This window comes from Aedes albopictus, chromosome 2, assembly GCF_035046485.1.
Source record: "Aedes albopictus strain Foshan chromosome 2, AalbF5, whole genome shotgun sequence".
Classification (NCBI taxonomy): domain Eukaryota; kingdom Metazoa; phylum Arthropoda; class Insecta; order Diptera; family Culicidae; genus Aedes; species Aedes albopictus.
The window spans coordinates 29,288,193-29,314,845 of record NC_085137.1 but is presented as its reverse complement, the minus strand read 5'-3'; the positions used below and the strand labels follow the sequence as shown (position 1 = coordinate 29,314,845).

The 26,653-nt window shown below is 38.7% G+C and overlaps 2 protein-coding genes across 3 annotated transcripts in view; both read left to right on the top strand.

Moving 5' to 3' along the window:
- LOC109402335 (protein Shroom) overlaps positions 1-26,653 on the top strand; it is an 835,627-nt gene that overhangs the window by 381,696 nt on the left and 427,278 nt on the right. For both annotated transcript variants that reach the window (XM_062849388.1, XM_029864194.2), the window contains exon 4: positions 8,773-8,969. In XM_062849388.1, coding sequence (XP_062705372.1) covers positions 8,773-8,969 — 197 coding nt within the window. The remainder of the gene's footprint in view (positions 1-8,772; positions 8,970-26,653) is intronic.
- Positions 25,842-26,651, top strand: LOC115267565 (uncharacterized). The gene is made up of 2 exons (XM_062854774.1): positions 25,842-26,446; positions 26,517-26,651. The coding sequence occupies exons 1-2, from the start codon at positions 25,866-25,868 to the stop codon at positions 26,569-26,571; spliced, it is 636 nt and encodes a 211-aa protein (XP_062710758.1). The 5' UTR covers positions 25,842-25,865; the 3' UTR covers positions 26,572-26,651.

The window sequence follows — 26,653 nt, the reverse complement described above, 5'->3', positions numbered from 1 at the left end:
AGTCACCAAGCCGCCAGCAGCCCAGTAAAAGATCAATCGATTTGACACGCTGACCCCGTTTCGAGTTTTCCATCGCTCGGACCACCCTCACCTTTACACGGTGGTGTACCTACCTACCTACTAGGTATATGTGCCTTCTCTGCCCGGCTCCTACCCTTCGCTCGATCCGACGATCTGACGCACTCCACCCCCTATCGATTGATTCACGTATGTTCGGTCGTCGTATGTATGGCTCAGAACTTCTCGCCGGTAGGTAATCAGTGCCATTCAATCTTTTGCGGGTGGGTTTTTCACTACGAAGATTACGAATAGCGAGGAGTGGTAACTATTTTGAATTTTGTTTAAATTATTCCTATAAATTTTTTAAAACAAAATAGTAGTATAAGACAGTGTTTAAGTTATTTTCCAATTTTTTATTATTTGTGCATTTTCCATTTTTTTAAATTTTTGTTCATTTTTTCAAATTAAAAAAAAACTATGTATATTTTCATTTACATCCTAAGACATTTTCGACTTTCTTAGGTCATTTTTTTTTCGTAAGAAATCTTCAACATCAACACCAAAACAGTTTCGATCACCCATTGAATAAAGCAGTCTAACCAGTAGTGGTGCGATCGACTGCATCCATAGGTCGAGGAAAAGCTCGTTTTAATGAAAATTGATTTGTCTCATTATTTAAGGCAAACTGGCGGTTGTTAGGTACGCGCATGGGACATCGTTTCGGGCAGGCACAGGGGAGCTGCTGTTGGACGAACGCGCTCTCTCTTCCAAATGCCATCTCAATATACATACGTGTACGTTGTTGGTCGCGAGTTGTGCCTTATTGAATGGACGAACACTCGAAGGATGGAGTGTTTCGAGGAACGTGGGGGAAAATGAAAATACCTACATGCTAATAAATAAATAATGGTACGTTTTGAGACGATCAGCTTCTTCAAGTGGGCATCGATCGGCGGTGAACGAGGATCGTTGTCTCCAGCTGACGCTGGCTACTGTGCTGTTCGGGTCAATATGGCTTTCGTTCATGTAACAGACATTGAGGACCTATTGGTGGGTGGTCTATTTCATCGTTGATGTTTTCTAGCCACTTGAATTTGCTAAAGATGAACCTTTTGCTTCATTTAGTTTCGAAACATATATTTCAACTCAACTAAAGCATTTCAGAAATTCGTGTTTTAGAAATATTATCCGGTTTTTCTCCTATCTTTATTTTAATGTATAGAAAACTTTTATTCAAGATGTTTTTGCAAGATAAAGCCTACCCCTACGGAGTTTACAAAAATTCCTTAAAAAACTTAATACACATTCTTTAATAACAAAGAGAAATCGATAATGTCAATTAGGCCCTAATGAAAAAACATTGTCGATATATTAATGAGTGGTATACGTAGGTTAAGGAAAGAAAACAGAAAAATCCAAACTAAAAAGTTTGGGAACCAGCCTCAGGATCTTCTGCATATGACTAAGAAGCGTTATCCATTAGACCAGCAATCATGGCGTTACATCTGTTGTAAGAAAACCGATCTTTTTAGAGAACTCCCTCTTAAATTCCTCCAATTATTTTCGCTGGAATTCCCACAGAAATTCTTCCAGAAATTCTGTCTGGAGTTTTCCTGCAGTTCTTCAAGAAATTTTCCGAAAATCTCTCAGGACTTCTGTCAAGAATTCCTCCAGCAATTATGCAAGGAAGTCGCTCCAGAACTCTCCCACAGGATCCATAGATTCTGCAGCAACATCCACAAGAATTCAGGATTTTTTTTTTAAATTCTTCTAGGTAATCTCTCATAAATAACTCCAGAATTTCTGTCAAGAATTTCTCCAGGAATTCCTCCTGGAAATCATTTAGGGATTCCCTCAGGATCTCCTCCAGTTACTCTTCCTGGAATTCTGTCAGAAACTTCTCAAAAAATTCTTCTAGCAATTTCTCCACGAATATTCTCAAAACTTTCTCTAGTAGTTTTCTCAGGATTTCTTCCACGAATTCTCTCAGAAATGCCTTCAAGAAGATCACCAGGGATTTCTGGAGGAATTCTCTCTGGAATATGAAGTGAACCAGCCTAGGGATGATTATTGTATCTAGGGATTTCCTGTATATACTTCACGAACTCCTCCAGGAATTCTTTCCAGACCTCTCTCACAAGAGTTTTTTTCATGGATCTCTCTAGGAGTTCGCTTAGGTATTCCTTCAGGAATTTTCTAAAGAATTCCTCCTATAACACCTTTCAGAAATTCTCCCAGGAATTTCTACAGGAATGTATATGAACTTTCTGCAAGAACTCTCAGGAATTCCTCCAGGAAATCTTTCAAGATTTCTTCCAGGGATTTGCTCAGGAACTCCTCCATGATTTCAGAAACTCTCTTGGATTTTTTTATTAATTCTCTCGGGTATTCCTTTCAGACATATTTTCTGCGATTCCTCCAGGAATTCCCTCTGTAATTCTTCCAGGCCTTCTGGCATTCCTCCAGGAATTCTTTTCGAGATTCTCTCCAAAAATTTCTTCAGGAATTTCCGTACGAATTTCTCTAATAGTTCCCTCATGAATTGCTCCAGAAATTATCTCGGAAGTTTTTAGAACAGTTCTTCTGAATTAATTTCAAGAATCCTTTCCAAGAAACTTTCGTTCTCCAGGAATTTTCAATGAATTCTCTCAGGAATCATCTCATGAATTCCAGCAATTCTTTTAGGTTTTTTTTTCCACTTATTCTTTTAGGAATTCTCAAAAGTTTCTCCAGGAGTTCGGTCAACAACTCCTTTAGGAGAACTCTTTGGGATTCGTCCAGGAATTCTCTCGAGAATTTTAGAAATTCCTCGAAGAATTCCAACAAAGAATTTCTATCACGATTTCTCTCAAGAAATCTTCTAAAAATGGTCTCAGACATTTCTCAAAGAATTCCGCCAGGGCTTCTCTCAGGGCTTTCTCAAGGAATTCCCCCAGGATTTATTTCAGGAATTCCTTCAGAATTTATACTTAGGAATTACTCTAGGAATTCTTCCATGAACTGTCTCAGTAAGTCCTCCAGAAATTCCCCCGAAGTTATCTCGGGAATTCTCTCAAGGATTTGTTTACGAATGCTGCCAGAAATTCCTTGAGGAAATTTTCTCAGGAGTTTCTACAGGAATCCTCTCAGAAATTTCTCAGGTTAATCTGTCAGGGATTCCTCCAGCAATCGGGTTTTTAAATTTAGAAAAAATCAATGATTTTATATTTTTAAACGAGAGAGCACCTTTTTCTGAGCCACTATGATTTTTTTCAGATTTTTAGAACTTTATTTTGATATCCAAAATCAATTTCAAAGATATTTTCTGAAATCACCTTTTGACAGCTCAGCAACTGTTTGACAGCTCCGCCCAGTACAAAATGCGACGAGGGGTGATTCAACAAATCGCTCCCATACAAACTTCGAACTGATTTTAAAATAGGTTCCCGGGCACCAAAATTCATGAAAATTTGGATTTCGGCTCAGTTTGGCATGTACATTCAGAATATGGAATTATCTCAACACCGCTAAAGAAGCCAATTCTCTCAGGAGTTCGTTCATTAATTTTGCCAGTCAAGAATTCCTCCTATAACTCTTTCAGGAATCCCTCTAGGAATTTCTACAGGAGTTCTTCTGAATTTCTTCTAAGAATTCCTTTAGAAATTCATCTAGGAAATCTTTCAGATAATTTCTCAGTAACTTCTCCGTAAATTCTCTCCTGAGTTGCTTCGAAACTCTCCCAAAAATACTCGCAGAAATATTCCCAAGAATTGATTCAGACATTTTTTGGGATTCCTCCGGAAATTCTCTAAGGCCTTTCTGCAGCAGTTCTTCCGATTTTCTTTCAAGAATTCTCGCAGCAATTATCTCACGAATACCTCCAGGAATTCTTATAGGAATGTGACCAGTTATTCTTTGAGGAATTCTCAAGAATTTTTCCAGAAGTTCTCTCAAAAACCTCCTCCAAGAGGTCTCCGAAAAATTTCTTCAAGAATTTCCTTTCAGATTTCTCTCAGGAATTCTTCCAAGAATGCTCTCAGAAATTGTCTCTGGAATTTCTGAGGGATTTTTTCCAGGAGTTATCTCAGGGGTTCATCAAGCAATTCCCCCAAGAATTATCTCAGCAATTCCTTCAGAACTTAAGGGAAGAGTTCCTTTCCAGGAATTCTCTCAGGAAGTCCTCCAGGAATTCCTTCTGGAATTTCCCCAGATATTCTCTAAGGAATTCTCTCAGGAATTCTCTCATGGATTTGTTCAGGAATGTGCCCAGAAATTCCTCCAAAAATTTCTTCCAGGAGTTTCTGCAGGAATCCTCTCAGGAATTCAGAAATTTCTCAGATAAATCTGTTAGGGATTCCTTCAAGAAATCCTCTAGTAGTTCAGGTATTTATCCTAGAATTTTCTCACGCATTTTCCTAGGAGTTCTCTCAGAAAGTTTTTAAGGAATTTTCTCAATTTTTTTTCCTGTAACGCTTTCAGGAATTTCTCCAGGATTTCTCTTAGAAACTCCCACAGGAGCTCTTCTGAATTTCTTCCAAGAATTATCTCAGATATTCCTACAGGATTTCTTACAAGGATTCTCACAGCAACTTTTTCATGAATTCTCTTCAGAGTTGTCTTAGGAACTCTTTTAGGAATTCTCTAGGAATTCTTCAGGAATTATTTCAGTAATTTCTACAGTAGTTCTTCTAAATATCTTTCATGAGTTCTTTCAGGAATTTTAGGAATTCTTTCAGTTATTCTTAAAGAAATTTTCAAAAAAAATCTCCAGGAGTTCTTTCAAAAGCTCCTCCAGGAGTACTCTTTGAGATTCGTCCAGGAATTATTTCAGGAATTTTCTCTGAGTTCCTCCAAGAATTCTCTCAAAAAATCCTTTAAAAATTTCTTTCAGGATTTCCTTCAGGAGCTCTTCCTAAAATTCTCTCATAAATTACTTCAGGAATTCCAGGAGTTCTCTCATAGGTTCCTCAAGCAATTCCCCCACAAATTATCTCAGTTATTCGTTCAGAGTTTACTCAGGAATTCCTCCAGGAACTTTTACGGGAATTTCTCCAGGAATTCTTTCCGTTTCAAGAATTTCCCCTGGAATTCTTCCACGAATCCCTTTTGGAGTTCTCTCAGAAATTCCTTCAGGAATTTTCTCAAGAATTCCTCCTATTACACTTTAAGGAGCTGTTCTTAATTTTTAAGTTATTAAACGGATATGGGGATTCTCTCGGCTTTTACAGTCGGTGACAGCAGCGAAAACAAGTTGTCCTCAACTTCCGACGGTATGAGGCAAACTTGTTTTCGCTGCTGTCACCGACTGCCACAGCCGAGAGAATCCCCATATCCATTCAAGCCTACAGTCGATAAGCAATCAGATTAAGTTCTTAAGGGTTCTAAGAGTTTTCTCAGGATTCTTTCGCAATTTCTTACAAGCATTCTCTCAGGAAATTCTCCATGAATTCTCTCCAGAGTTGCTTTAGGACCACATGGACCAAAAATGAAGAGTATCTTCACCTACTCGGAGTTTTCTTCGGCGGTATGCTCCCTGCACTCTACGTCGAATCCAGCATCCAAAGCTGGAGGGATACGACAGGCAGGCCATGTTGGAAGAATGCCGGACCACAACTCTGCAAAATTGGGGTTTGTCACAGATCCGGTCGGTACAGAAAGCCGTAGATAGCATGCAAATCAAAATCGCATCCATCCGTCAATGTATATTGTAGTTTATAAATTAATCTCTGGTGGAATTCTTGATGAAATCGCTTGAGAAATACAAGAATGAATTACTTAGTATATCAATGGAATGTTTTCTTGAGAAATGTCAGGAGAAATCTTTAGATAGATTTCTGAAGCAATCCATGGACATTTGTCTAGAGGGATCTCTTAAGAAGTTTCTACAAGATCCCCTAGAAGAATTTCTGAAGAAATTACTAGATGTATTCCTGAAATATAATGAATTTCTTTACGAATCCCTGGAGATTTTCACAAAAAAATCGCTGTATAAAATTCTTGTGGAACCTATGGAATTCTAGCTGAACCCATGGAGAAGTTTCTGGAAAAAATCTTAAACTAATTTCTAAAAAAAGCCTCCGAAAACTTCCAGAAAACTGCAATGAAGGATTTTCTTTAGGAATCTATGGAGGAGTTTCTGATGAAATCCATGAAGGGCTTTTTAAAGGAGTCCTTCGGAAGTTTCCTAGAGGAATCTCTAAGCATTTCTGAATTCCATGCAAGATTTTCTTGAAAGAGTTCTTTGAGAAATGCAGGAATCCTTAGTGGATTATCTGAATTAATTCCTGGCGGCATTTTTTAACAAATCCCTAAAATAAATTTTCCGAATGCATCTTTGGAGGATTTTCCAACAGAATCCGTTGACGAGCTCTCGGGGGATTTTCTGGAGAAATGCTCGGATCGAATTATGAAAGACTTCCTGGGGCCCTGGAGGTAGTGCATGACCAATTTCCAAAGGAATCTCAGTACTTTTTTTTTGAAGACTTATACAGGGATCTTCGGTTAGACTTTCGCTGGTATGAATACTGGTTGCATTGGAATATACGGAAAAGACCTGGATTTCTTAACTTCTTTATTATTCTTACTGAAGAATACAAAAATAGATAAATATTAATATCAATATCAATATCAATATCAATATCAATATCAATATCAATATCAATATCAATATCAATATCAATATCAATATCAATATCAATATCAATATCAATATCAATATCAATATCAATATCAATTTTAATATCAATATCAATATCAATATCAATATCAATATCAATATCAATATCAATATCAATTTTAATATCAATATCAATATCAATATCAATATCAATATCAATATCAATATCAATATCAATATCAATATCAATATCAATATCAATATCAATATCAATATCAATATCAATATCAATATCAATATCAATTTTAATATCAATATCAATATCAATATCAATATCAATATCAATATCAATATCAATATCAATATCAATATCAATATCAATATCAATATCAATATCAATATCAATATCAATATCAATATCAATATCAATATCAATATCAATATCAATATCAATATCAATATCAATATCAATATCAATATCAATATCAATATCAATATCAATATCAATATCAATATCAATATCAATATCAATATCAATATCAATATCAATATCAATATCAATATCAATATCAATATCAATATCAATATCAATATCAATATCAATATCAATATCAATATCAATATCAATATCAATATCAATATCAATATCAATATCAATATCAATATCAATATCAATATCAATATCAATATCAATATCAATATCAATATCAATATCAATATCAATATCAATATCAATATCAATATCAATATCAATATCAATATCAATATCAATATCAATATCAATATCAATATCAATATCAATATCAATATCAATATCAATATCAATATCAATATCAATATCAATATCAATATCAATATCAATATCAATATCAATATCAATATCAATATCAATATCAATATCAATATCAATATCAATATCAATATCAATATCAATATCAATATCAATATCAATATCAATATCAATATCAATATCAATATCAATATCAATATCAATATCAATATCAATATCAATATCAATATCAATATCAATATCAATATCAATATCAATATCAATATCAATATCAATATCAATATCAATATCAATATCAATATCAATATCAATATCAATATCAATATCAATATCAATATCAATATCAATATCAATATCAATATCAATATCAATATCAATATCAATATCAATATCAATATCAATAGCAATATCAATATCAATATCAATATCAATATCAATATCAAATTCAATATCAATATCAATAGCAATATCAATATCAATATCAATATCAATATCAATATCAATATCAATAGCAATAGCAATAGCAATAGCAATATCTATCTCTATCTACATTTCTATACACTGCAGTTTGACATCGTGTCGTAATCAAAGTAAGATCGCATCCATCCGTCAATGTCACGGTTAATCACCACCAATAAAATATCTCTTCCTGCATCCTGAATACTTCCCGGCATCATCCATTCACGGCTCGTTATCAATCGCGAAATATCGCACATTTCACACTCCAGATCAATTGTCTTGAGCTCGACTGGCGATGGTTCAACCGATATGTGTGAATTGATGAGATAAATTTACTTACTGCCTGCCTGTACAAAGAAGCAAAAAAAAAGCCTCTCAAGTAAACCTCTCAGACAGACAAACAGCCCCCGTTTTTCACACTCCAGCTCTCTCGACCAACCCCCTCGTCAGAAAACGAGGGTAAATATTTGCTCACAAGGCACACTAAATTCGGTAAACATTGTGAACAATACGAACCGAAACGAATCGCGCACCACAATCTACTCGCGACAATCTCGCAGAGTTAATTGATTGTCGAACGAACAACAAGTCGAGCCGTATGACAAGGACCCCAACCAACTCGGAAACGCAAACAAATGATCTTTGTCGCGGGGGTGACTTTTGCTTTACGCTCCTCTGAACCGAGGGGATCATGGTCCTTCTGAAGAGTGCAAACAATAAATATTGGTATTAATAATAATGGCCAATTCCGAAAATGGAGTGCCCGCGTTCGATGGGGTGAAAGGTTCACGCGCGCAGTTTATTTGCGAACCTCACTTCTCAGAGAGGTGGATTGAGGCAATTGTTCTGCCGCGTTTCAGCGGCAAGATTTATGTACCTATCCAACGGAATTCTACAAAAGTTTCTTTTTTTCTTACCTTCATTTCAGATTGCGTCAGGACAGTGAACTGCTCCTGTCTCGGAACTGGTCCCAGCAGCAGATGTCCTCGTCCAGCAGTAGCAGCATCGCGGACAACAACAGCTCGGAGAGCACCTCTTCGACGGAGACGCTCAAGTGGCTCGGCTCGATGAGCGACGTTTCGGAGGCCAGCCACGCCACCAGCATGTCCGCCCTGTCCAGTGCCGGTAAGTGTCGTCGTCGATCGTCACTTTTACTTTCTATAGATCGCGCTAAATTCGATGATCGTGAGAACATTATTGGGTGGAGGTGTGCTAACTGATTGACTAAGTACGTGGCGTTAACGAGCGTTGATTGCGGGCGGGCGGTCGGCCCACGCACAAGTCCCGCGGGTCAAATTAGTCCAATCAGTTTCGCACAATTATTGGGTGGACAGTTCATTACGGCGTTGTTGGAGCTTGTAAAACCTGGGAAGACCACACACAGGCCGTCTCTGGGTGGTGGATAGTCTGGCTTGGACTGGTTTTCAAGAGGGAACGTTGATGGCGATGATGCTGTCGATGTTGGTGCCAGGCAGCCGTCGCGTCGTGGTAGGCTCAATTGAATCAAGTTCGGGGTCAGTAGTGTAGTTAGGGGTATCGGAAGGTGTAATCATCAGCATTAAAATGGAATACGGTCGATAATGTAGGGTCAGTGCGAAGTAAATTGGATGCACTATTCTCCGAACTAAAGTACACATCATTTCAACTCGTTTCCTCATATTTCTTCTAATATTTCGCATGTTATTTTGGAAAAACAGGAATCTAATCGATAAAGTAGCACCAGCTTTAGGTAAAATTGTACGGAAAATTATATGGAAGCAATTTTGTTCACCATCTCTTATTTCATTAGAATTTTTCTCTCTCTGCGAAATATGGTCGATAAAATAGAATGTGTATGTTCAAAGTATTTTTTTGCGAAACATCAAATTGAACATCAAATCAACATTCGAAGGAGAATGCGGTCGATAAAGTAGAAGTAATATTAAGAAAACTTACCCGGAGAATCTTATTGAGGGTGTTTGGCGTACCGCTCGGTACTATGAATTGATCTATCATTTTTTTAATCCTAATTATACGTATTATAGTTCAGCGTGAAACCTTGTCGTTAATGAAGAAAATGTCTTAAATGAAATTGTCCGGAGAAAAGGCGACTTGGCGCACGCATTGATCTGTGATCGGAAATGCTTTCTTTTATCCCTTTTTCCTAAATTTCTTTGACTTTTTCTTACGTTTTTGAGCTGCTCAGGCTGGATCGTTGTCGATAAAGTAGAACTAGTAATTAGTAATATTAAACGGAGGTATAAACTCATGCAGTTTGGCATATTGCATGGTTCTATGGACTGAGATGTTGCTTATTTTAGCACGATTCCCTCTTTTTCTAAATAAAACTTTGACGTTAAACTTTATCGGTAAAGTAGAACTAGACTTAAGTGAAGTTGTCCAGACATGCAATTAATGAAAACTTGGCTTATCGCCCCGATCCATAAACTGAGATGTTGCCTGTTCTATCCATTATCAGTTTTATTCTTTTGAATATTTCACACATTTAAGAGCTCAGAGTGAGTCATCGATAAAGTAGAACTAATTTTATATTAAATGATCTAGATATTCAAATTCATGCTATTTTGCGCACCGCACGTCACTATGTACCAAGATGTTGCTAATTGTATTACGATTTCCTCTATTTCTTTGTATAATTTATACGCATCGATGAAGTAGAACAAGGATGATATGAAATTGTCCGGAGAATCATCTGAAACCAGCTTGGCACACCGTACAAATCTTTCAAATGAGGCGTTGCTGCGTAGATTCGCTTGAATGGTTCCTACGTTTGTGAGCTCAGAGTGGAACGACGTCGATAATGTAGATTTCATCATAGGTGAAATTGTCCATAGAAACAATCGTAGGTACTTTTAGCACCGCGCGACTCCATGTGCTGATAGTTGCTTTTTTTTCTCAATACCATAATCATTTCTGTTCGGAGTGGAATGTGTTCGATAAAGTAGAACAAGTCTCAAGTCAAACTGTCCGGGGAATCAACAGAGGTGAATAGCGAACCGATTTCTGTATCAAGCCCTGAGTAAGGTCCAATAGCCGGACCGAAACGTCGTCGATGATGACCTACTTATCAATGCAATTCATAACAGTGTAAGCCAAAATACCGACAAAATTATTTCATTCCAACTTTGTAGAAAAAATGCAGATGTTGATCTGATTTCCTATTTTTTATTCAATATTTACTTACTATGCTCATGCTCAATATATTACTTGCATTAATGTGTGGGGATAGTTCACGGTCGATAAAGTAGGATCGATCTTGACAGACCGCAAAATAGAATGAAAGCGGTTTACACGTACATTTGGCACGGATATTTTCTGATAATTTGATTTTTGAAAATTGCGCTTTATTCTGAGAGAAATCTTATCGATAAAGTAGAAATAATTTTGAGTTTTATTTTCTGAGGAATCAAATGAAATTTCCTTGGAGTACTCATGACTTTTTTTTTTCAATTTTGCATTGTTTACGAACAGGGTAGACAATCGTCCTTCTCGTCACCACTGCGTGAAGATAACAATAAAACAATCTTCGTCCGAAAGAACAACGATGACGATTAGCCTTTTCGTCGCCGACTACGGGCGTCACGACGAAGCTCAATCATAAATAGTCACCCACACACTTTTTCGTCGTTCTCTTTGTTCAGTGAAAATGAGCGACGACGGGCCAAGCGAACGCCAACTGGGAATAGCTTTTATTGGCGTTATGGCACATATGATGGTGTGAAACCTCACTAGCTCAGTTGGTAAGAGTGCTGGATTGGCAATCAAGAGGTTCGTTGTTTGATTCCAGGTGCAATTATTTTTTTATTAAAATCTTTTTTTTGTGTGTTGCTGGTGGCAACATTGACTCCGTCGGATAGACGCACTTGAACGAAGAGCGAAACAAAACGAATGAAGGTTTTGTTTTCGTCACGACGCAAGCCCTTCACGACGATTCGTTGGCTTGAATGAGTCATCCGATATGGAACGGGCAACGATGACGATCTGGTTTTCGTTCTCGTCGTCGACTTTTTTGGTCGTACGGCGACGATTTTCAGCCCTGTTTACGAATTTTTCAAATAATCATTATATATTACTAGCTGTCCCGGCAAACTTTGTCTTGCCGTCTTGTAGTGGTTTGACAACTGTTCAGCTCATAACATCACCGCACTCTAGATTGGTTTAATTTCGATCGTGTTGATTTCCTTCCCAGCTCATGACTTAATCAACTTTATCAATTTCGTTACTTTTCTAGTTGATTTTCGTATTTTTTTTGTACATATAAACACAGCCACCACGAATACGAACCGAACCGTGCAAGGGACATGCTGATTGGATCATCCGTTCTTGAGTTTTGTTGCCTCAAAGGAACTACAAACTCATTTTTATATATATAGATAGATAGAATAGATTATTACAATTTGAGAACGGGTTCGACGAGTGTATATCAAAATCTATGTCTGACGCCATTTTGAAATCCAAAATGGTGGCTTGCAGTTTCTTAAGGTCCATGCAAAATTAATATAATTTTTGAATAGTTGCAATGAATAAATGTAGAAAATCGCTGTCTGACACTCACGAATCACAACATTCATAACGCATTCTTGTTTCTGCGTTGCGCTAGTGTACGTACACGTAGCAACTCACGAACACCACCTAAGTTACTGGTTGGTTCACTCCTCACTTCTCAATCATCACTCATCGATGCTTCAAACTCCTAGCTTCTCATTGCTTATCACTTACTTTCCACTCTTCACTCTTTTCTGCTCAGCCCTCTTTCCACGATACTCACTTCTTACTCTTAACTTCTTTCTCTCTCCACCAATCATTATTTGCCAGATACTTCTATGTAGGTTCACAACCTAATGAAGCGACCTGATGCGTAAGAATCATCATCTCACGCAGAAGTTGGTGCTACCACTCGCGCATGAGCGAAATTTTCTACGCGTTCTGGCAACCCGGCTCACAGCTGACTGTGGAACCAGCATACCCAGAGCGACCACCCCACCCCTTCATGTTTAGACAGTCAGGCAGAGTGCACGCAGAAGATCTAATAAGATTTCCACCTATTTATTCATTCCCACCTATTTATTCATCCTAACTTCTCTCTGCTTCACACTCCTCGTTGTTCATTTTTCTTTTATCATTATAGCTTTTTCTTAGTTTTCACTTCTGACTCTTTGCTATTCACTGTTTTACACTTCTCACTCCTGATTCTTCGCTTTTTAATGCTCACTTGTCACCGCTCACATCCATTCCATTCACTGTTGACCACTCACTCTGAACTGTTCTCTCCTAATGACATACTCTTCATATCTCACTTTTCTCTCCTCACTAACTAACGGTTCACTCCTTACAGCCTACTTCAAACTCTTCACTGCTTACTCCACACATCTCCCTTCTCACTTTTTTCTTATCACGATTTGCTTATTCCTCACTACTCACTTCTCACTGCTTGAGAAGTTTTATTGCTCATATCTGACTTCTCACTTATTACTTTTCGCTCTGTACTGCTCACGTATCAAGTCTATCTTTTAACTGCTCATTCCTCACTACTCACTTCTCACTTTTCACAGCTCGTTCTCATTCCTCGATGATAGCTTTTCACACTTCACTTTTCTCTGCTCAATTCTTAGTAATCATTATTCACTTCTAATACTCACTCGTTACTATTCTACACTTCTTACTGATTCACACTCATTACTACTTAATGCTCCTTACTTCTTGTTTCACTTTTCACACTTCTCATTTCTAACTCTTCACTAGTCATTGCTCACCCCTCACTAATCACACTAGTTTTCAGGATTTTTTGAGCTCGGTAAGCAGATGATCAATATTTGTAGTGTAGCACATCCTGAGTTCGACTTTCCATACAAACCTGACGATTTGAAATCGATTTTTGTTCTTATTTTGAGGCTTCTTTCAAAGTTGCTTACTGCATTCTTCAATCCAATGCTTAGATTGAGCTGAATTTTTTAACGGTAACTCGCTATTCGTTGAGAATGTTGAAATCAGCACGTTGCTATGCATGAAAAAAATTGGTCGTTAATAAAAATGATTTACTTTTGTTTTATTCTGTAAGCTAGTGTCACGTCTCACTCCTCACTACTCACTGCTCTACTCTTCACTGGTTTACTTAGCACAGCATACTGCAACTTCTCATTATAATCTGCTCACTTCGTACTCTGCATAGCTCACTCCTCATTCTTCACTGCTCTATCCTTACTCATAACCGCTAACTTATCACTCCTCACCATGATTGTGGTCCAGCAATTCTGTCAGGAATACCTCCAGAAATTATCTCCGTAATTCCTCAAGGAATTCCTCAAGGAATCCTCTCCGGAATCCCTCCTGGAATTCCTCAAGGAATTCTCTCCAGAGTTCCTCCAGAATTCCTCTAGGAATTCCCTTCGGAATTCCTCTAGAAATTCTCTCCGAAATTCCTCTAGTAATTCTCTCCGGAAATCTTCTAGGAATTATCTCCGGAGTTCCTCCAGAAATTATCACCGGAATTCCCTCAGAAATTATCTGTGGAATTCATCGTGGAATCATCTCCAGAAATCTTTCTGAAAATATCTACGAAATTTCTTCAGAGATTCCCTCCCGCATTATACTAATAATTATCTCCAGAATTCATCCAAAAATTCTCTCCGAAATTCTTCTAAGAATTATCCCTGTAATTACTTCAGGAATTCTTTCCTGAATTCTTTCAGGAATTATCTCTGGAACTTCTTCAACAATATATCCGGAATTCCTTCAGGAATTGTCTTCGGAACTTCTTCAAGAATTATCTCCGGAATTCTTTCAGTTATACTCTCCGGAATTTCCCCAGGTATTCTGTCCGGAATTCCTCCGGGAATTTTCTCCGGAATGCCCCCAGGAATTATTTCCGAAATTCCTCTAGTAATTCTCTCTGGAATTCTTTCAGGAGTTCTCTTCTGATTTCTTCCAGGAGTTCTCTCCGGAATTCCTCCAGGAATTCTCCCCGGATTTCCTGCAGGAATTCTCTGCGGAATTCCTCTAGAAATGCTCTCCGGAATTCCTCCAGGAATTCTCTCCGGAATTCTTCCAGGAATTCTCTCCGGAATTCTTCCAGGAAATCTTTCCAGGAATTCTCTCCGGAATTTCTCCAGAAATTTTACCTGGAATTTCCCCAGGAATTCTACCTGGAATTCTTCCAGGTATTCTCTTCTGAATTTCCTCACGAATTCTCTCCAGAATTTATCAAGGGATTCTTTCCTGAATTCCTCCGGAGTTCCTCCAGGAATTCTCTCCGAAATTCCTCCAGGAATTCTCTCCGGAATTCTTTTCGGAATTTTCTCCGGAATTCTCTCCGAAATTCTCTCCGAAATTCTCTCCGGAATTCCTTCAGGAATTCTCTCCGGAATTCCTCCAGGAAATCTCTCCGGAATTCCTCCAGGAATTCTCTCCGGAATTCCTCCAGGAATTCTCTCCGGAATTCCTCGAGGAATTCTTTCCGTAATGCCGAGCCTTTTCCGAATTTCTCTTCGGAATTTGTTCAGGAATTCTCTCCGGAATTTCTCCATGAATTCTTTCCGGAATTCCTTCAGAAATTCTCTTCGGATTTCCTTATGGAAGTCTCTCCGGAAATGATCTAAAAATTCTCTCCGGAATTCCTCCAGGAATTCTCTCCGGATTTTCTCCTGGAATTCTCTCCGGAGTTCTTCCAGGAATTCTCTCCAGAATTTCTCCAGGAATTCTTTCCGTAATACCGAATTCTCTCCGGATTTTTTTCCGGAATTCTCTCCGGAATTCCTCCAGGTATTCTCTTCGGAATTGCTTCAGGAATTCTCCCCGGAATCCCGCTCAGACATTCCTCCATGAATTCTCTTCGTAATTTTCCCTGGAATTTTCCCCAGAATTCTTCCAGCAATTCTCTTCGGAATTCTTCCAGCAATACTCTTCGAAGTTCTTCCGGGAATATCTCTTCAGAATTCCTCCAGGAATTCTCTCCGCAATTCCTCGAGGTGTTCTCTCTGGAATTCTCACCGGAATTCCTATAGGAATTCCCTCCAGAAATTCTCTCCGGAATTCCTCCAGGAATTATTTCTGGAATTCCTTCAGGGATTCTCTGCGGGATTCCTCATGGAAGTCTCTCCGGAATTCCTCCAGGAATTCCTTCTGGAATTCCTCCTGGAATGCTCTCTCCGGAATTCCTCCTGGAATTCTTTCCGTAATTCCGAATTCTCTCCGGAATTGCTTCAGGAATTCTCTCCGGAATTCCTGCAGGAATTCTTTTCGTAATTCCTCATGGAATTCGCTCCACAATTCTCTCAGAAATCCCTCCAAAAAATCTCTTTTCTCAGGAACTTTATCAGATATTTTTTAGAAATTCTCTGCGGAATGTTCTAGGATCAGTCCTTCGCACACCACTTGTTTCGAACCAAGTTCGAACTGCTGTAACCCGTTCCATGTCGATTCCGTTTCAATTGGAACCAATCAGCAAAGTGGCCGCCCGCCTCTATTCCTGTATTAACTGCTTTACCCTGTTGTTGTTGTTGTCGTCTGTAGTGTGTAGAGGTACGCATGATCGCACACCACGACGGGCCACCCCATCGCCGCTCGCGCTGCCGTGCCGTTTGGAACTCCAACTTATTTTACACATTTTTTCCCGCGCGCGTTTCCAGCCTCGTCAAGCACAGTCAGTGAGATAAATTTGCATTAACAGCTCAATTCATTTGGTCCGGGCTGGACCAAAGCAAAGCAATGGTCGAGATTGACTTTTTGTGCCTGTTTGCTCGCCGCATAGTTCAAGTCCAGGTAGGGTAGGGGTTTCTCATTAAGCATCGCTCATTGCTTTTAAACCGAATGGCGATCCGACCGACGACCAACCAGTTCAATGCTTCGATGGAGGCTGATGGCTATTTTAAAGTTTTTTTTTTCTCTCAGTTTTGTTCAGATCCCCAACATGAATGCGCCTTGTTTGGGTCGCCGTGAGGGGTTCCTCGCTTTTGAGAACGTTGAAGTCACTTCCCAGCCAACCAGTGATCGTATAACATGTTGAATAAGATGTTAAAGTGGAGGCGATATGCGTACATTTTACATGCGCCTAAATGGAGGCATGCACGCATATGACCTCCACTTTATCATCTTATGCAACATCTTTTACGATTACTGGTTGTCTGGGCTTGGGTACTTGGAAGAAGCTGGTGTTTACTCTTTTCATAGATCAGTTCTTTCTTTTCTACTTTATTGTGATCGGTCATTTGAATTCTGTGTTTTCATGGTTTGAGCAAAAATTTCGACCTTTCTTCAAAATTGAAAGAGAATTCATGGATTCATAAGATATCTTCATCACAAAAGACTTTCTCCTCGGGAAACGAGGAAAAAGCTTCAAGCTTGGACATTAACATGTCAGTCAATTAATTTGTCAAACTCGGTGCTGGGCGTGACCACTAGAAAACTGTTAAAAGTAGAACCCCAACCTTCACATTAGTAGCAATCAACACAGCACCCGACCCGTCGCCAGCTAGTCCTTACATTTTAACTGATCAGTTAGTCAGTACCCACCAGTCGTTCTCTCCGACATCAATTATTGCGATATGAATAGAATTCTCTAGGTATTAACTGGCTGTTCTAGAGGCGCCGTCGTCGCATTGACTTCGGCACCACAAATTGTACTTATTTAGCTTTATTTCCGAGATCACTAACGCGATGGGTGTGGCTTGGCTGGCACCACCAGTTCGGTCAACTCTGCGACCGTGATGGTGGGGTGCACTACTATTCACTTCAGCTAGAGGAGCGTGGTGAGTTTGGGTTGGTCAGTTCTCTGGAATGTTATCAAAGGATACATGTGGACGCCAACATGCGGAGAAACTGTTGGTATATTTGTTCAAATGTGTCTTGTGCTAAGTGAACTTCAATAGCCTTCCTACTAGAATGTTCGAGACTGGCTTATTCAAAGCTAACAATACGGCAAACAGGAGTTTCGACTTGATTAGTTCTTGTTAACTTAATTTGGTTGTGCAGACTACGAAACTCACAGTTGATTAGCAGCAGGCTGATTACAAATACGGTCAATCAAATGGCCCTTCCTGGGTGAAATACCTAGTTTTTTTTATTATGATTTTTTTTATATTTTTGTGAGCTTGATGATCTATTGCCTGTTTGTTCCGATTCGTATGCGAAAGGTCCGGAATTCAATATCTCATCGTACTTCCCATCTTTCTATCCACTTTCTACCTTTTCTGTATACGTGTAATTCATTTATATATCTTCATAGGGGTTACGTACAAAAGGCTGAATTGCAAAAGGCTGAAATACGAAAGGCTGAAATTACAAAAGGCTGAATGCATCAAAAGGCTGAAATAACATAAGGCTGAAATAGTGGTTCGACTAGTTTTCAAACGCACTCGCCTATATACTATCTTCAACACTAACAACTCAGAGAAACAGACGTTTGGGAATAATTACATACATTCATTGATTTTACGATCTATTTGAAAATTTGCCGTTGCACTCGCATTGGTTTTGCTTGAGCTTGACGATTGACCGTCGCTTAGTTCATGGTTGGCCAAACTAAGCCCTGTTCTGAATCAGGAAGTTCTACGACTGGTTATAATGCTATGGATTATTGAACGCCTACATTACTAAGACAGCATTTTTAAAAAGAAAAGCATATATTTCAAAGAAGTGAAAATCTCTGAGAATATTGTTAGTAACCGTAATGACAACAATCTTCAAAAGAACATGACTCGAAAGAATAGCTCATGTCTAAAGAAGGAAAAATTACCTATATGAATTTTATCAGTTCCTTTTTGTGTTCGTTGGTATGCACCACTAGCCTAGGGGCAAGACAGATACAGCAAGAGTAACTCTGTTACCGAAGTGTTGCTCAGAATTCCTCTGGATAGCTCTGGGTCACTCTGGTTTTCCCGAAGTGTTGCCTGATACCAGTGAAAATCGAGCAGTTTTGCCCGATTTCCCGCTTCGTAGAAACGTTTCTGAATGGATTCGAACAAAAAGAGATACTCAGGATTGCTCAGAGTTGCTCCGGATTTTATAGTGTCTTGCCCCTAGCCACTAGCCTCTTCACTAAGCTCAGTTTCGACACTAATGCCCATGCTGAGGGTTACGTGTTCGATTCGCGTTCGGACTAAGAACTTTTCATTATGAAAATTCCTTTGGCATTGAGTATCTTCGTACCTGTTACACGATATGCCAAAGCTGAGAAGCAGGCTTGATCTCAGTTCGGGCGTTACTCCAAGAAAAGGAAGAAGAACTGTAACTTATATACGCATTTTCGTATTTTGAGCCTTTTCAATTGTCAGCCTTTTGGAATTTCAGCCTTATGTTACACTTTCTTGATTTCAGCCTTTCATATTCAGCCTTTTGTGCATTCAGCCTTATGTTACCATCCCCTTCATAGCCTATAACCAGAAACAAAGTCATCTACTCGAATAGATCAGTAGGCTGAATAGGTCATTTGACTGAATAGGTCATTATGGCAATCAAGATTCGGCTCAATTACCTATTCGGCCTAATGACCTATTCGGCCTATTGACATATTTGACCTAATGACCTATTCAGCCTAATGACCTATTCGGCCTAACGATCCATTCAGCGTAATGGACTATTCAACTTAATGACCTATTCGTCCTAATGGCCTGTTCGGTCTAATGACCTATTCGGTCTAATGAACTATTTGGCATAGCTACCTATCCGGCGTAATTGTCCTATTCGGCCTGATATCCTATTTGGCCCATTCGGTTCATTCGGCCTATTCGGCCTAATGACCTACCTTCCTAATGACCTATTGGGCACAATGACACACTTTTCGACCTCATGTCTTATTCGACTGAATCATTCATAATAACCCGCCAGACACGAATGCCACATAAGTGGTAAAGTGTCTTTAATAAATATTAATAATAATAATAATAATAACCAATTCAATTTGATCATCCATTCGATGACCTTCTTTTTCTTCTTTATGGTTCTACGTCCCCACTGAGACTTGGTCTGCCTCGCTTCAACTTAGTGTTCTTTGAGCACTTCCACAGTTATTAATTGAAGGGTCGTCTTTGCCCGCCATTGCAGGAATTTGTATATTGTGATGCAAGCACCATGACACACTATGCCCAGGGAATTTTCCCGACCGGAACGGGAATCGAACCCGCCGTCTCCGGATTGGCGATCCATAGCCTTAACCACTAGGCTAATGGGAAACCCTATTCGATTACCTATTCAGCCTAATAACTTATTCGGCCTAATGACTTATTCGGCCTAAAGACCAATTCGGCGTAATGACCTTTTCAGCCTAATGACATATTCGTACTAATGGCCCATTCGGTGGAATAAACACTTCAAAATAACAATATTTTGCGGCCAAACGACCTTTTTTCGACCAAACGATGTATCGGCATGGCTAACAAAGTTTTCGGCCTAATGGCCCTTTTTACTTAATAACGTTTTCAGCCTAACGATCTAGTGGCTTTAATTAGATAATTCTACATACATTTCGAAGTGAACTGCAATGGAAAGGCATGAACTCTATTTTGGCTGTCCAATAATTACGTAAGGGTAACTGTTGCTCATTTGACAATTTTTTTGAAAATTCCTTCGGCTTATGTTTTTGGAAATTCCCATATTTCTTTGGAATGTTTTTGGTAATATTGTCAGTTCCTTGAAATTGTTAAAAAAACTATTTTTTTAGCTTTAATTAAAAACTGCTTAGACAATTTTACTAGAATATTTACCGGCGATTCTCTTAGAAATTCCTCCAGAATTTGAAAACTCCTATAAGACGCTATTGACGTTTTTTTTGCATCTTTTAGAATTCCTCCTCACAGCAATTCATGTGACAATTGTTTTTATCAATTTTGCGGTAATTATTCAAGAATCCCTTCGGTTTTTTTTTTTTGGGGAATTTCGTTGACATTTTTTTAGAAATTGTTTCGTCAATTTCTTAGAGAATTCTTTTAAAAGTTTTTTTGCAGATTGTTTCGGCAGTTCTTTAGGAGCTGCTTCAAAAACTCTTTTGGGAATTTCTTCGACATTTTTTTTTTATAAATTACTTCGACAATTTCTAAGAAAACTCCTTTAAGTTTTTTTTAAGAATGTTTCGGCAATTTCTTTTTTTATCTGTATTAACGAGATTTTTAGCCCTAGGCTAGTTCATCTCGGGACCCACGCTTTACTTCCCTTCCGAAGGAAGAACCCACATTTTGTGAGTTTGTCGGGAGTGGGATTTGATCCCAGGTCCTCGGCGTGATAGTCAAGTGTTCTAACCATCACACCAGGTCCGCTCCACCAGGCAATTTCTTTAGTAATATATTTAGTTACTTCTTTAGAAATGCTTATAGCAATTTTTGGTTGGCCATTCCTATGTTTGCAGATTTTTTCAATAGTTAAGCAATAGTTAAAAAAATTTCTTGGACAATTCCTAATGCACATTATCCAACAGTTCGTTCGAAAAATTTTCGGAAAATTCCTTAAGGATTCGTTTTTTTTTTGTCAATTTCTTCGGTTTTTTTTCCATGAATTTTGTTTTTATTTCGTTAATTGGTTCGATTATTCTATTTAAACCTCTGTTTTTGCTGCGGCAATTTCTTTTACAATATCTTCTTCTATTCCTTTTTGCAATTAATTTGGAAATTCCTTTGGCAATATCTGTGTAGATGCGGCCTCTTGGTCACGAGGATCACACGCACATTTTGTATGTGAATGGCCAATGGCCATGGATTCAATTCCCAGCCGTGCCACCAGAAAACCTTTCGTCAGCTGACACAAGCCCAACAAATGACCAACACTACGTGAATCATAGACACCTTGCATGAATGTCGGACTTCAATGACAAATAAATAATTGGCACAATGACAAACAGTGTAATGGCACCTTTAAGAATTTCTTTGGCGGTTCCATTACAAATTTCAAACAATTATTGAAATTTCTTTAAAAATTCTACTATACTATACTTACTATACTATACTTTGAAAAATCATAACTCAAGAACGAAGCATGGTAGAAACAAAGTATTTTTAGAAAATGAAAGCAAATTTTCCCAGAAATCCAAAAAATATGAACTGGAAAAAGTTTTCCACAGTTGAGAAAATTCGTAAAGAAAAGCCGGAAAAACTATGTCAGAACTCGCGGAAAATTTTCAAAAAAATATTTTTAGAGGGTAATTTTATAAGCTTTGATCGCTGAAATTTTTGGAATGTACTTTTTTTTGTTACTGAGTTATGGCCAATTTTGTGAAAATGAACATGTATGCCTATATTATGTGGTCATTTTTCACTAAATTTCCCATAACTCAAGAACGAAAATTAAGTGCATTACAAAAATTTCAGCGGTACATGCTCATAAAATTACCGTCTCAAAAAAATTTTTTTTTAATTTTCCACGAGTTCGGAAATAGTTTTTCCGGCTTTTCTTTATGAATTTTCCCAACGGTGGAAAGTTTTGTGGAAAACTTTTACCACTTCATATTTTTTTGAATTCCTGAGAAAATTTACTTTCGTTTTCATTAATAAACTTTGTTTATACGATGCTTCGTTCTTAAGTTATGATTTTTCAAAGAAAATGCTTTTATGGCACAACAAAATTGGCCATAACTCAAAAACAAAAAAAAAGTGCATTCCAAATATTTCAGCGATTAAAGCTTATAAAATAACCTTCTCAAAAATATTTTTTCGAAAATTTTAACTGAGTTCGGGCATAGTTTTTCCGGCTTTTCTTCACGAATTTTCTCAACTGTGGAAAATTTTGTCGAAAACTTTTTCCAGTTCATATTTTTTGGGATTCCTGGGAAAATTTGCTTTCATTTTCTAAAACGTAATTTGTTTCTACGATGCTTGGTTCTTGAGTTATGATTTTTCAAAGTAAGTAGTGTCAAGGGAAAACAAAAAATTTCCACCTGAGTTTTCCGGGAAAATAGGCGACCCTGAATTTTTCTCAATTTTTTTTGTTCATATATCAATGAGCCCCGCCTGTGAAAAAAGTTTCATGAAAATCTGAGAGCCTTCGGTCCAAACCCATACGGTAATTAAAAAGAAATCCCCTAATTTCAACGAGAATTTGTAGTCGTAGGCACTGACAAAGAAATTGTTCAATATATTGCCCAAGAAATCTTTAAACCAATTGCCGTAGGAATCGCCAAAGAGCTGCCGAAGAATTTTCAAAAGAAAATCTCGATGGAATTTTTTAATGAAGGAATGCACAAATTGTCTTTAAAAAAAATAGCGAAAAAATATTCTAGAATTGAAAATAAAAGCCTGTGATGCATTGTCGAATTCCAGAAAAATATCAATGGAATTCCCAAACGAAATTTTCAAAGAATTTTCTTCAGGAATATCTGAAAAAAAAAAATCAAAAGGTCATCAAAGCCTCTCCGATCTCGATTGTCGCACAAAGGAAGGACTATGAAAAAAATGTATTTTTTTAATCGCGTTTTCCATACATTTGAAGCTATTTGGTTTGAAACTGAGGACTGATATTTTGATAAATCATTAAGGATCTTTAAACTAAGTTTAGCCCAAAATCCGCGACATGGTTTTCGTTCGTTGGAATGAATTTCTAGAGCCATGTTCGCAGATCTTTCCAGAATTTGAACAGACGCAGCGATTGGCAGAACAAGCATTCTGAATTGGAAATCACTGACTCTTCAAATGAAAAATGTTCTCTTCTAAATACAGATGTATTTGTACTTCGCCAAGTGCATTGAATATGTTATCTCGGTGGACATAACTTTCTGAATGCTCAGGTAACAATTTGATGCTGTACAAACGTTTATCCAACTATTTTAAAGCAGCCTTCATTTGAACAAAAGCTGAGCACAACAGGTACAATCCTTTATTCAGCTCCCAACCACCCAAGCAACACACATGTTATAATTGTGTTCAAATAACGTAAAATAAACTTCTATACAACCAAAACTTGCGCTGCCGTAACTTTTATATAACATGTGTGTTGCTTGGGCATCTAATGTTGGTGCTTTTTTTTTTTGTCTGTATTAACGAGATTGTTGGTGCTTTTATTCAACCGTTAACTTATTTGAGGTTCATTGGAAGGCTGATTTAAGGCTCAATATGCGCTTGATCAGTAATCAATTAAATTTATTAATTGTGTAAAAATAAAATACAAACACTTTCGTGAGCCTATTTTTACCATTAGCTGCGTCTATTTCCAGAAGAGATGTTTATGAATGTATAAATTAATCTGTGGAAATACTGGGATTTGAACTCGGACCTCTTGATTTATAGTCACTCTTAGCAACTACACCACACACAATTGTACACATATCCTTGAAAACAAGGGAATTACTTGTTGTGTCTGAATGGTCAAGAAAATAAGTCTGTATTGAGGCTGAAGAAGCGATGTGGACTTCACGAAAACCATGCTTGATCAGCTGTCAAAAATTATGTGATTAAAGTTTGAACCATAGCTGATTAGTTCTGCATGTTGGTGTATGTTTTAAAGGTGCTTACCCAGATGAATAATAGTCTATTCAACTTGATATTCAGCCATTGCTGATTAAAGAGGTTGAACAAGCCATACTTCCGACCAATATTCAGCTGTCATTGTGTTCAGCCATTGACACTATTAACCAGCTATTATTCAGCTAATACTCTCACTGTTCAGCATTCATTGTTACTTGGGTGGTTTCACAAGAATTACAGTGCTCGTAAAAGATCGATCAGCGATATCGTTTACGTCCCTTGTTCTTCGATCTTTGGTCAAGATACATGGTTACTATAGATCAATCCCTTCTGGTGGATGATCGCGATCACGTTGATTAGTTTCACGTTGATTAACTGTGATTGTTTCAATCTGTGGACGAACCGCCGCAGACGACTGGTCTCGAGCCTTCGTGGCTGGCCTATACGTGTTTAAAAAAACTCCATTCAACCTTGACCCTTGCACGTGGTTGGAGAAGTTTTATCAACCCTAGTTACATGCATCTTTGTGCCTTTTGTACGTGCCTGGCACTCGATTACCCCCACATTAGTCACAGCCGTTCAGCTCGATCGTGTGTAGTAAAGTCGCCGACTAATCCGAAAAACCGGATCGAGTTGGACACCCCTCACATCAACCACGCTGCTGCTTGCTGAATCCGATCACATTGTAAGTGGTCACTCAATTTATTACTCTCGTCATCGCCCTCGGAGCTCCACGCGATCGCGCAAACCATTATCTAACAACTTTTTTTCTTCTAACAGCGACAAGCCATCGTCGTCAGCTGATCGCACGACGACAATGGGCACGAAAAACGTTCTCAACTCGACCAGCGATCGATTTGCTCCAGAAAACTCGTGCCAATTGTCATCGCCGCCGCCCTGGGGGCGAGAATGGTCGCTGCTCACGGTGAACCGTGAGGTATGCAAATTTGGACCTCCGTTGCACCCTTCTCTCTCTTTTTGTGTCGCTTTTCTCATCTCTCACGGCTTTAGGTATCTACTGATTGGACCCCATAAATTCAAACAAGTCACCACAGATCGCCGGCCGTTTGTTGTCGTCACCGCGAGCTGCCTGATTGATTCATTGTTCTCCTGAGCTTCGGCGATTTGATCATCGGTTTCGATTTTCTTCGGAACGTTGCATTGCTGAAACTGGATCAGTCTCTCGAGGGCATTTCGGCATGCACGGAAACTGATCGCGATCCTCTCAAGCAACCAACGAACGGGGTAGATTTATTGAGCCTTTGCTGCCACTCGTCCGATAGAGGATGTAGAGGGTCTTTGTGTTTTTGCAAAAAAGCTTTCAATCGAGAGCGAGAGTTTGGGAGGCCGACTATGCGATGTCTGTGGGATTTCGATTTCAATGCAGGAATGTTTGCAACGGATTGTGTCAGAGAGGATGTCAATGCCACGGGTTCGTCGCCGGAGGCGAATGATTTGCGTGTCCCATTCTATACTGGTATTAAACCTATCAAGCAGTAGAGATTGAAGTTGGTTTGGTCTGTTTAGTGTTGCGACTAAATACCTACCTTCCGATTCAGTAATTGCTGTTTGGGATGCTGCAATCTAGTAGACTTTGACTTCTTTAACAGTTTAACAGTTGCGACCAAAATTTGAAGTCTTCAAAATGATCCGTGTAGCTCGTTTTGCCGCCTTGAGGCTGCTACGCCTTCACGAATATCTGATCCAAAGTTATCTCCGAATTTTGACCTTCAGCACAGTGCTTGCCATCGTAACCGGTGTAATCCACTGGATCACCGTGCATCACCCGAAATTCTTCGTGCAACTAAACGAAAACGTGCAGGAGTTCCCCTTCGGTGTCACCTTCGGAATTCTCACGGTCATCCTCATCAGCACCCTGCTCCTATACGCACTCCACCTAGAATCGGTGGAAAAGTCGCACATCCGGTCCCGCCACGCCATCCGCTCCCGGTATGTGGACTTTATCCTGCTGTGTCTGTGTACTCAGATGAACGACGCCACCGAGCGGTACCTCAGCCAGGGGGGTGCCACCGCCGCCGTTTCCCGAGACAAACTGGACGCCATGCATGCCGAAATAGAGAACTGTATCGAACGATTCCGTGAAAGTGCCCGTAAATTGCTGAACGGCCCGGCCGCCGGTTGCTCTCTCCAGGAGCTGGAAGAGTACTTCCGTCTCGATCAGCCCGGAAGTAGCGTCGTTGGGGAGGAGATTTTCAAATTGAAAAGGTTAGAGAGGCACTTATTGGTCATCATGCATTTGTTGAAATTGATCAGTACGGTTTTTTTTCTTCTGCAGAACCTCTAAACCTTTGCTAACGGAACGGGCTATCAAAGAATTACTCTACAAATGATGAAGCAGTGCACAGACTGTGCAATCCCCATACCAGCATAACTTGAAACTTATGGAAGATCATCAAATAGAGTAGAGAAATA